Raw genomic sequence first — 12,841 nt, 5'->3', positions numbered from 1 at the left:
AAATCCCCCCCCCCCAAATTTTTTGAACCCCTTATGATTCATCACCCCCAAACTCATTCCCAGCCTTCCCTTTATGGTATGGTACCTTGCAGTACAATTTCAGAGAGATCCAGTTATTGTCTGGAAACTAAAAAAATGCTTATTTTTGGCCCCCAATTCCTAAACGTTTCGGGCAATTACCCCCAAACTCAATTCCAGCTTTCCCTTTGTGATATGGAACCTTGTAGTACAATTTCAGAAATATCCAAACACTTACACACAAGTTATTGTCATGAAACTAGAAAAATGCTTGTTTTTTGCCCCTTTTTTGGCCCCTAATTACTAAAATTTTGAGGCAATTACCCCCAAAATCAATTACAGCCTTCCTTTTGTGATATGGAACCTTGTGGTACAATGTCAGAGAGATTCATACACTTACACACAAGTTATTGTCTGGAAGTTACAAAAATGCTTATTTTGGCCCCTTTTTGGCCCCTAATTCCTTAACTGTTGGTACCATAACCCCCAAAATCAATCCCAACCTTCCTTTCGTGGTATTGAACCTTATGGTAAAATTTCATGGAGATCTCTTCACTTAAACTAAAGTTAGAGTGCGAAAACCAATGTGTCTTCGGACGACATCAGACGACGACGAGGCCAACGTCATACCAATATACGACGAAAATTTTTTTAATTTTTGCGGTCGTATAAAAACTAACAGAATTATGGAAAAGAGGATGTTTTTTTCAAATTCAAAAACTGAACATACACTGGTATAAAGAAAAAAAACTTTTCAAATATATCTGAAACTAAAAAGAAAGCAAATTTAAGTTATCTTTTGAACATAAAAACTATCAAAAGAAAATCAGACAGTTTAACCTAAGAACTGGTTTCTTTTTAAAATAGAATGAAGCATACCTAATTTTTTGGCTACTTCATCAATGATGTTGAGAGCATCTGTAATTCTGGACTCATCACTAACCACAACTTCAATTTCACCAACTTCAAATCCAAAATCAGCTATGTCTAGTTCTACAGTACAGTTGGGTAGATAGTATGTCTGCCTGATTGTTGTAAATGTAGCAAAAATATCTAGACTTAGTTCATTCATCAACTGGTCCAATGTTATATCCTCAACAGACTTGCTATAATTATATAACTTACATAAGTGCTTCATTATTTCTGTTTCTGATGTAATTTCTAAAAGTTGGGGTGAAGAATCTTTCTTACTCATATGACGTGGAGGAATCTTGAATTCCCATCTACCATTTCTTTGTCTTAGCCAACTGTCTGAAAGGGTCATTTTATACCTAATATCATCAAAATATTTATCAGAAAATTTATTCTCTTTTGCCATCACGGCACCCATGTCCATTAACTTCTGTCTGCAGTCACTAAATATTCTAAACTTTCTCTCTACTTCTATTTGTTTCATCTGTGGCATTGAATCCTTTTTATTTGATACTTTAGTGTCTTGTAAACTTTCAAACTGTTTAGAATGATCTTGAGCATTTGTTGCAATGGATGGAGATAAATTTAACTGTTCTGTCTGTTGTCTGGTAATTTTCTCATCAGTTAAATGTTCTTGGGACTGTGATTCACAAATTTCCCCTATATTTGTTTGAACGTCCTGACTTAAAACTTGACTTGGACATATTTGAACCTCCTTACTTAAAACTTGACTTGGACATATTTGAACTGATTTTCCAAATTCTACAGTATGAATTCTATTGTCTTTTGCTTGGAAAGTTTTATCTTCTGTAGCAATATTTTCAAGGTCTGAGTTTTTCATGTTCAAATTTTTACTTTCAGCAGATACTTGTGTTTTATATGCATGTTTTTCCACTGAACTGGCTCGCTGTTCTTGTTTCACCATTTGAAGTGAATCTTCCTGGCTCATGTTACTTAATACATTTTCTAGCTGGGACAATTTATCTGATGTGTAAGTTTTATTTTCTTCTGAATCATTTAATCTTGTATCTTCTTCTTCTGCAAAATTCTTTTTATCTAACTTTCTTCCTCCAGGAAGAACAGTTGTAGATGATGGACATGTCTGTCTTGTCCCTTTATACTGGTCTTTGAAATCAACTGTGGCCATAACTTCATTTTTGCCATTATCTATTGTATCTTGATCGAACTCTGACCCAAGATGTATGATGACATTTTCATCATCATCTTCTTCAAGTAGATAATTTTCTAACTCTCCTGATTCCTGTCTAATTGAAGCCCATCCTGCCTTTGCAATTGCTGACCGTGAGTCTTCAGTTGCCAGTGCAGCATTCCGTAAAGAACTATCATCGTCTGCCAGCTGTAGGGGATATTCTTCATGATTTTTTGGTTCTAATGGTTTACCAATGGCTTCAACTCCCATTTGATACAACATTGACACTTGTTTTTCCTTGACTTTGACAGGACTGGTATTCACATCTCTTTTTTCAGTTGATTTTTTGGAATTCTTAGTATTGAACAAAAAGAAAGAAGTTGCACTAGTAATTTCATAACTTCCTACTCCTTTGCTCTTTTTAGAATCAAACATATCCTTGCTTTCATCATCAATCTTGTCATTTTTTATTGTCCTTGCAACAGAACTTGTAAGAATTTCTTTCAAACATTTCAGATGGTCATCAGCAATGATTTTTGTTTCACAATGGTCAATCCACGACTCATCTTTTAGTTCATTGTCATCACAGGCCCTGTGGCCATTTTCTAATGGTCCGTCAACTGAGGAACCTTCATCATTATCCATAGACAGGGAGAACATTTTATCTGAATTTGGTGTGATAACTTCTGCTTTTGGACTCTCTATTTTTGTTTCCACTCTATCAATATAATCTTCTCCCTTTACATCTAATGACAGCTCTGTACCTTTTGCTGCCATTGCAAAACCTGAAAGATCTGAAAGATAGAACAAATACATGTGTTCTAGTTACCAATTCATTAAACTAGAGGCTGCAAAGATCCATGATCAATCATGTTGAATCTGAATAAAATACTTGCTCTGAGTGAGGTATGTAACAGTATATCCTAAATGGTCCTTTGAATCTACAGCTTTTACTTCTATAAAATAAACATGAAGAGCCATTATCTGATTAATGTAAATGTCTATCCATAATGCAGACTTGTCACTATAAAAATAAGAAGATGTGGTATGATTGAGAATGAGAAAACTCTCCACAAGAGACCAAATGACACAGAAATTAACAATTATAGGTCACCGAACGGCCTTCAACAATGACTAAAACCCATACCACATACCCTGGTACTCAGTTATACAAGGCCCCGAAAAGACAAATGTAAAACAATTCAAACGAGAAAACTAACAGCCTGATTTATGTACAAAACAATGAACGATAAACAAATATGATATACAGCAACAAATGACAACCACTGAATTACAGGATCAAGTTTACCTTTTGTAAAGGAGCTACTTAATCATCAAAGTCCAAAGTGAGGTATCTTGACCTTATTTTAGTTTGTCCCTTGTTGTACAATTATTTTTTCCCAGATACCTTTGCTGTAACTATTAGAAAAGAGGGAACATAATTTGTATGTACATGAGGCAACAATGTAATGAAACGTTTAGAAACTACCCTCAAACGAAACAAAAGTTTTATTGTTGTTCCTCATCTTAGCAGTTTCTGACATGATAACATCTTACAAGATGGAGTTTAAACAATTTTATGACGAGACAATACTCATTGATATTCAAAATTAATGCTGCACATGTTTTTAGAGGTAGATATATATCAATGATCAATGAATCAAACCAACCAACTGAAAGTCCTACAAATACTGTCATTTTTGGCCAGACAAAACACATCAATATATACATACAGAATTTCTCAAGGCAGAAACTCACTAGTTGTTAAAAGAGGTCTGATGAAGACTTAACACTAGACATAAGATCTACAGTGATTGTAGGGGTTAATGCAGGGACGTACATGTATAATCAAAAGGATCACAATTACATATTCAACTGAAAATGAAGAAAAAACAAGAAAAGTGTCCATAGGACACCATGCCCTGCTTGAAGCATCACATTATCATGTTTAGTGAACTGCAAAATTTAGGTCAAAACCCTAATTTGGCATATATATTAATGGACACCATGCTCCACTCACACTATCACTTTTCCATGTTCAGTGCAGAGGCGGATTTAGAGGGTTTTCCAGGGGGCCCGGGCCCCCCTTTTGTGGGAAAAATTTGGTTGATTATTTAGGGAATCACTGAAGGATGACTGGAGCGGGCCCCCTCTTAGGTAGTCAGTGGGCACCCCCCTTATGAAAATTTCTGGATCCGCCACTGCAGTGAACCATGCAATCTGGGTAAAATCCTAATTTGGCATATGTTTAAGAAGTTCAGATCATAATTAATGTGTATATATGACAACTGCCCTAAACAAAGATTCTAAGCTGATACAGGTGGTATGTTGAACAGATATATCATGTTAAGGAGGGGTATTTGCGAAAAATACCAGTCGAGAGAATGTTAAATTTCGTGAGCCGTAAGGCGAGGGAAATTCATTCTCAAGACTAGTATTTTTCGCAAATACCCCTCAAGAACATGCTATATCTGTTTAATTACACAGAATGTTAACATTCAAAAATGCATTGATGATCGTGACGTTACAAGCGTCCAGTCGGATAGAGTATTTTTTGGCAAATACCATGGCAGAGAGGGTAAAAAAGGCATATCCTTTTTGCATATACCCCGGCGGCGTTAAAAAATGAACGATATTCATTTGATAACAGTAAATTGGTGAAAAATACACTGGCTATCAACCAATCAAAACCCAGGATTCTTACATAAGGTGTAATTAAACACATTATCATAGGCAGGACATAAAAAGACACTAGTATAATTGCAATCTGTCCATTGCATACTCTATTGTATCTGACTACTGAAAGAAAGAAACCTTTCAACACTAAAAATTTTGTCTATTTTTGCTTGCAGTAAAACTATTGAATCACATAAGTAAGACATTATTGGCTTTCTACCTTTTTAAATACCAGTAAAACTTTTTTTTATTTTTCTCCCCAATTGTAGCCTCATCAAAATGATCTTATGACCAAAAAATAATTTTGTAATAATGAATTTAATTACAAATATGTGCTGGTGGGAAACATCATTTTCTAAACAAAAATAACATAATTAAATATGAATAAACTGAAGGCTAATCACATCTGTAAACTTTTTCTCACGAAATCAAATTTCAATAGCTACATTTGTATCGTTATGTCCCACGTGTTTAAAAATAATTAATATGTCTTTACTAAATGATTCTGATGAAAATGAAAGAAAATTGATCTCTGACAACATGTCACACCTTCGACCTTTAATGTGACCTCTAATGACAATTTAGCACAGAATTAAATCTCTAATTAACTGACAAAATTATAATTAAAGTATGTGTGTGGTAATTATTTATTACTTTGTTAATTTTAATTTGACTATTTTAACAAATCTTGTTCTTCATTGAAGTTTGAACTTAAGTTTGAAGGAAGGAAGGTACATACTGTGGATTTATAATTATTCTTGGGATACACAAGTTTGTGGATTTTGTGGGTACAGGTGAAGAACAAATTTAAATGTACAATGAATTACAAATGTTCTATGGCTATGCAGACTTTTGCAAATCCATGAAATAAAACATCCACAAAAATGTAAGTTTTCCTCAATCCACAAAAATTGGTACCGACAAAAAATAAATGAATCCACAGTATTAATTTATGACAAACACACACCTGACAAAACTGAAAGTAAAGGAACAGTGGTATTATTGTTGTTTTTCATTTCAAAGTTACTATCAGGTCTTCAACATAAAACATAAAATGCTCCGCTGGGGCGCAGCTTGATACGACCGCAGAGGTGGAACCCTGAACAGTTGGGGCAAGTATGGACACAACATTCAAGCTTGATACAGCACTGAATTTGGATTGTAATTAAATATTTGACACAGTATAGGTTTCTGACACAGAATGAATGTGGTCTAAGAACTTAAAAAAATTTTAATTTACCTATTCAAACCATATCATTATTATTTGCTTTTATATATAAATCAGAAATAACCAATTTAAAACGGAAAATTTTAAAGAAAAAAAAGGAAAAAAAAATCCCCCCCCCAAATTTTTTGACCTCCCTTATGATTCATCACCCCAAAACTCAATCCCAGCCTTCCCTTTGTGGTATGGTACCTTGCAGTACAATTTCAGAGAGATCCATACACTTGAACACAAGTTATTGTCTGGAAACTAGAAAAATGCTTGTTTGTTGGCCCCTTTTTGGCCCCAAATTTCTAAACGATTAGGGCAATTACCCCCAAACTCAAACCCAGCTTTTCCTTTGAGATATGGAACCTTGTAGTACAATTTCATAAAGACCCATACACTTACACACAAGTTATTGTCCTGAAACTAGAAAAAAATCTTGTTTTTTTGCCCCTTTATGGCCCCTAATTCCTAAAATTTTGAGGGAATTACCCCTTAAATCAATCCCAGCCTTCCCTTTGTGCTATGGTACCTTGCAGTACAATTTCAGAGAGATCCATACACTTGAACACAAGTAATTGTCTGGAAACTAGAAAAATGCTTATTTTTGGCCCCTTTTTGGCCTCTTATTCCTAAACGTTTTGGGCAATTACCCCCAAACTCATTTCCAGCTTTCCCTTTGTGATATGGAACCTTGTAGTACAATTTCATGAAGATCCATACACTTACACACAAGTTATTGTCATGAAACTAGAAAAATGCTTGTCTTTTTGTCCCTTTTTGGGCCCCTAATTCCTAAAATTTTGAAGCAATTACCCCCAAAATCAATCCCACCATTTCTTTGGTGATATGGAACCTTGTGGTACAATGTCAGAGAGATGCATACACTTACACACAAGTTATTGTCATGAAACTAGAAAAATGTTTGTTTTTTGCCCCTTTTTGGCCCCTAATTCGTAAAATTTGGAGGCAATTACCCCCAAAATCAATCCCAGCATTCCCTTTGTGATAAGGAACCTTGTGGTACAATGTCAGAGAGATCCATACACTAACACACAAGTTATGTCTGGAAGTTACAAAAATGCTTATTTTTGGCCCCTAATTCCTTAACTGTTGGAACCATAACCCCCAAAATCAATCCCCACCTTCCTTTTATGGTATTGAACCTTATGGTAAAATTTCATAGAGATCCATTCACTTAAACTAAAGTTAGAGTGCGAAAACCAATGTGTCTTCGGACGACGACGACGACGCCAACGTCATACCAATATACGACCACAAAATTTTTTTGCGGTCATATAAAAACCTCACATCTCATTTTTACACCTCAATAAAACTACAAAATGAAGTATTCAATTCTAAAGTAAAAATTTGGTGAAACATCATAAGGAAGAAAAGGTAAACAACTCATACACAAATCTGTCTCCTTCAAACAAAAACTATAATGAATTCATCTGAACTTATAACTAGTACACACTTTTGTTTAGGGGCCAGCTGAAGCCTGCCTCTGGGTGCGGGATTTTCTCGCTGTGTTGAAGACCCATTGATGGCCTTCGGCTGTTTTCTGCTCTTCGGTCAGGTTGTTCTCTCTTTGACATATTCCCCATTTCCATTCTCAATTTTATATCATACCTTGTTAATATGAATGCTTATTTGGGTTAATTTATCTAGCCATATATTGGTCATCTTTTATTTTGAAACAAAAGTCATACAGCGATTATATTTTCACAGCAACCAAGAAAGAATTTCCTTCTTTAAAAACAGTATACATAAACAAAGGTATCATACATCAAAGTAGTGAATTTGTTAAAGAACATTCAAATTCATTTCTTTTACACTTCAAGTAAATAATAAGATTTGAAGACTCCCTATTGTGAACATTAAGCAACTATGGTCTGATAGATGTGATAAAATTAGAAAGTCTAAATGAATATCCAGCTGTTTCGAAATTAAATATCTCAATACAATTTATAATGAGATTTTGAATAATTTTTCTTTTTAAGTTGCTATGAACTGTATAATAGTGTTGAAAATATTCACATAATTAAAACACATCCTTTTATGCAGGTGTGACAATCAGGGGAAAATCTAAACGAGGGTCCCATAGGGCTCATCTTTTTACAAGTCTTCTTTAATATTAGGTGTGACAATTAAAATAAACCCAAAAGGTTTAAAATACTCCAGAAAAAAGGACAATGGTATACATCAGAAATAAGAAATATCTAAATCAACAAGAAAGATTTTTACAGAAATTTTCCAGACATTTTTATACAATATGTTAAATACAAACATGAATTGCTTACATCCCTTTCATTTTAACTTTGGTGGATAGTTTTCTCATTGGCAATCATATCACATCTTCTTATTTTTATATGGAAATATTTGCCTGTCTCAACTAATGACCCTCAAATTCAGTTATCATTGGTTGCTGTCTGTTTTATTTGCTTGTTAATTTTTTTTAAGGTAGACCAGGCCTTCAGTTTTTTCTTAAGTTTTGTTTCACAATTTGTCATGTCAAGGCCTATTATAACTTACTAATCCAGCATGGGTTTTGCTCATTGTTGGTAGGCCATACAGTGTCCTATAGTTGATTACATCCTCCTCCTTTGATTACAAATGGATCATTCCACATCTTTTTATTTTCATATATTATATAATATATATATATAATATATATATATATATATATATATACCATTTTCCAAAAGACCAAAAAAGTTTATTTTAACAAACCGCATTTGACTAGCAGGTCGAACAACGGATGTTCTTAAACCCTGCTGACTGCCATGGCGATTGCCAAATAAATGGATCACCAGATGTACCAAAATGGATCTTAATTATAAATTTAATACCAAACAGAAAACAAATGACCACATTACAGCCAAATGAAGACAACCTTATTAAGTTGGAATACAGCAACTTTCTTACCTATTCTTTGTTAACTGCTACATGTTCTTTAAACGACATATAACAGAATCAAACAATAAATAACAACTGATGAAAGCTTTCCTACCAAAACTGTTAGCTGTTGCAAAACATTCCAGTGTTCTGGGCAGGATAGTTAGAACTAAATGGGACAATAAACTGCACTAATGGGTTATATGTACCTATTATAATGTAACCTATGACGATTGACAGCCTTGGTCATGGGTTTGATCTGGGCCATGCCAAATCTGAGACATAAAAACTGGTAATTGCTGCTTTTCTGTATAAGAGCAAAGACAGATTCACTCAGTGTCAGAATATGTGCGGGGAATGGTATTATGACTGCATGTTCACTTTTACCTGCACATTAAAATCAAACCTCCCAACTCATTGTTCTCTTAAAAAATGGTCTACCTTCGTCCCTGTAAAATTATGTTGTTATTGCCCATTCTAGACTAATTTTTCCTTTTTTTCCTTTTCTAATTTTTCTCCTAAAACTAAAAATTCAAACTTTTTTCAATATAATATCTGACTGATTTAAAATACTTGACAAAGAATTCTTTGAAAATATATATTTATATGCTGAATATAAGTTGCAATTGATTTTTTTTCTAGAAATTATTTTGATAGTTTTTCTTTGGCATTAGGATATTTGACAGTTTTAAAATGTAAATAAATCAATAAATGATATTCTCATCAAAATATTTCTATGCAATTCATAAAGAACTAAAAAATATCACTATGGCTGTATTTCCCCCACGACAATAAAAATTTAAATTGTTTGCATTAACAATATACGGTTAGTAGCTACCCTATATAAGAATTCACTGGTCAGGTGCTTTTTTTATCGGTAATGTTAATTATATTCATGAAGATAAAATGCTACTCGAGGACAAACACACCTTGATTTTCACCTGAGAATATAATTAAATTCTAATGACAAATACTGAAGATAAAATCTTCACATTATTTTTGACAATCATACCCATTTATGCAGTTATCTACTTTATCTTGAATTTTAAAATGAAAATATTTTATTGTGTTGAATTTAAACAAGGCAAAAGTTTACCTTCATTACAAAATATCAAAATTTATATGCCAGAAATTATTACATAAAATCTGTAGGCTATAATTTACAATCTTTCTTTTAAATGTGAGCCACAGTTTTTCTTTGACTATAAATTTTAAAGAGATCCTATATTTGTTTTTCACTGGCTGTAAACACCATTAAGATTTTGCGACCATAATTATAAAAATTAATAGAACACATACCGTATAATTATATTTCATAAAAATCTGAAAAAATTCGAAGACAACAATTGATGCATTCTTGTATAGAACTTGAGTTCATAAACACAGAACTACTAGTTATTAAAAAGTAATCAATGAATTAATTATTGTGCAACAGAATATGCAAACAATTCACTAAAATGTTATTGTGACTTTTCATTAAAGTTTGAGAACATTTTGGAATGACTTTTAATTTTATTCATGGACCCCTTAAAACAGTAATATCCATGTGAAAATAATCCCATCTTACACAAGATAGAAAGTTTTTAATGACCAACCTATGCTCCTCGAATTACACATTGATGAAGGATTTGCCAAGAAAAATAAGCAAGATGCACCCAAGAGCCTGAATCACTAACCTGTGAAAAAATGCCATCTCGATATTTATTTTCACCTTTGTTTCTTTATTTGCAGATCTTATATTTGTTGTTTTTCTCTATTATAGGTTGCACTTCTGTAAATATAGACAATGCAATTTCCCATAGGAACTCCTTTTACAGCTAAAGCTGTGTCACATTTAATATGAAGTTTCGTAAAAAAATTATATCCTAGAATGGAAAGTTCATATGCACTACTATTTTTTTCAAAGGTCAAAATACAGGGCTGTGCAGCATATTTTCGACATTTATATGCCTTGAACTTCTAAGAGTTTAAACTTATACTTAAATTCTGTGCTACCCCTCCCTTCACTTTGGCTCTTCCTCAGAATTCATTTTAGCCGCTATCCATGTGTATTTATACTGGTGACATTCCCAGGTTATGTATGTCTCTACGAGATGAAACATAGAGATCATATCCCAGGAACAAAACAAAATATCTATGAATATTATATATCTCCCCAAAAAAAATGGTTTGCGAAACAGCTGTATTTACAAAGTGCAACCTATAGCTTTCAAGAAAATATTCAAAATGCACATAAGACTAATAACATTGATGAAAAATGGATCACAGACCTCAGAGTCACAGAAATAATGGTTGGGTTGCACAGAATGTTTCTTAAAGCAATTGAGAGTGCACGGTTTTTTCTGTAACATCATTTGTAAATTTTGCTGAAAAATTTCTAAGAGTTCACAAATCCCTGAAACTTTACAGTAAGATTGAACACGTGTCGAAGTTGTGCACCCATTTTTCTAGACTTGGGAACTTAGTTAATCTTTAGCAAAATTTACAAAATATAGTAAAAGTTTTGTGTAATCAACTTCTCCTAGTTTTCAACAAAGATCCCTGAAACTTAACAGAAAGATTGCACACATGTTGAAGTTGTGTTCCTTGTACAAAAAAATATGTATAGGGTATTATGAGGAGTTTTTTTCTCTTTTTTTCCAGACTTGGTAACTGAGAAATTTGTCAGCAAAATTTTACAAATGAGGCTACAAGTTTTGTGTAATCATTTCTTCCTAGAGTTTTCAACGCAGATCCCTGAAACTCAACAGATAGATTGCACACATATTGAGATTTTTCACATCTATTAGGGAATTGTTCAGAGGGTTTTTTTCCCATTTTTGTGAACAGTTATTATTATATAAAGTTTATTTCATAGAATTGCACAACCCCAGTTTAGTTGTTTCATAACTGAAAATTCTCAGTAGTAGCAACTTACTTATAATTGTTCAACACAACTGGATACAAATTCATGCAATTCTTTCAAATGCTTAGATCTTTTCAGGCACTGAAAAACAAGTTATTTCCCTTTTAGAGATATATTTTATATGAATGAAAGTTATTTCTCTTAGTCTTAAACTAAATAGCTTTGTCAAATTGTGAGAAAACAAATATTGCAGAATTTCTAATATTGTTAATAGAAGTAGAACTATAACTTAACTTGAAATAAATACAATTATCTTATCACAGTTTTTCATTTTTCAGTGCAAAATAGAAATATGAAATCTTGCATCTATATAAATGTTTATGAGTTCTACTGATAAGGCAATTAAAGTAAACAGTGACGCACCTGCCCAAACCTGTTAATAAGCACGTTTTAATTAAGTCTGATCACAAAACTTAATGAAACATATCAGTAACTATCAAATAATACTATAATCAAAGACTTCTGCTTGGTATATCAGAAATGTGTTAATTTTATACAGTCTTTTGAAGTTTGATATTGTAATTAATAGCTTGCTTCAATTTAAGCATGACACTTTGGCATCCTAATTTTGAACAACGATCAAATAATGCAGATTAAATAAATATAAAACAGGTGAAACTTATTGTGTAAAAAGTTCACTTGTTGACACTTTCATTGGAAATCAATAAACATCCTAAATAATTTTATTTCTTTTTTTTTTTAATCTAATGTTTACTCAAGTAAAATTCATAAGGGTTCCATGGAACCCAGTGTCTTGCATGCTTTTGCTGTTAGTCGCAGGCTCAACAAAAATGGGGAAAAAATTATTAAAAATTTTCCTCCATATACTATCTTTTGATTGTAAGAAGCTTCTGTCCAAGTTTGGTAAACATCCAGGATGGTTTATGAATCTAATAAATGTTTTAAAAACTTAAACTGCAGACTGTATGTAATGTTAACTGGAAGAAAAACTTAGTCCATTTATAAGTAATATACGGAAAAACAGGAAATAAATTTTTACAAAATTTCCTTCTAGATACTAGCTTTTGATCATAAACAAGCTTCTGTTCAAGTTTGGTACAAATCCAGGATA

The 12,841-nt window shown here is 32.8% G+C and overlaps 1 protein-coding gene across 12 annotated transcripts in view; it reads right to left on the bottom strand.

Moving 5' to 3' along the window:
• LOC127701283 (uncharacterized) overlaps nucleotides 1-12,841 on the bottom strand; it is a 526,465-nt gene that overhangs the window by 438,213 nt on the left and 75,411 nt on the right. For all 12 annotated transcript variants that reach the window (XR_007981970.1, XR_007981969.1, XR_007981968.1 and 9 more), the window contains 2 exons: nucleotides 11,782-11,850; nucleotides 898-2,874 (listed from right to left, as the gene is read on the bottom strand). Coding sequence is in view for 7 of the 12 variants with exons in the window: in XM_052205148.1 (XP_052061108.1) it covers nucleotides 898-2,857 (1,960 nt within the window). In the remaining 5 variants the exon portion in view is untranslated. The remainder of the gene's footprint in view (nucleotides 1-897; nucleotides 2,875-11,781; nucleotides 11,851-12,841) is intronic.

The sequence above is a fragment of the Mytilus californianus genome, unplaced genomic scaffold, assembly GCF_021869535.1.
Source record: "Mytilus californianus isolate M0D057914Y unplaced genomic scaffold, xbMytCali1.0.p SCAF_5, whole genome shotgun sequence".
NCBI classification, from domain to species: domain Eukaryota; kingdom Metazoa; phylum Mollusca; class Bivalvia; order Mytilida; family Mytilidae; genus Mytilus; species Mytilus californianus.
The sequence above is the reverse complement of the archived record's forward strand: the minus strand, read 5'-3'. Positions and strand labels throughout refer to the sequence as shown.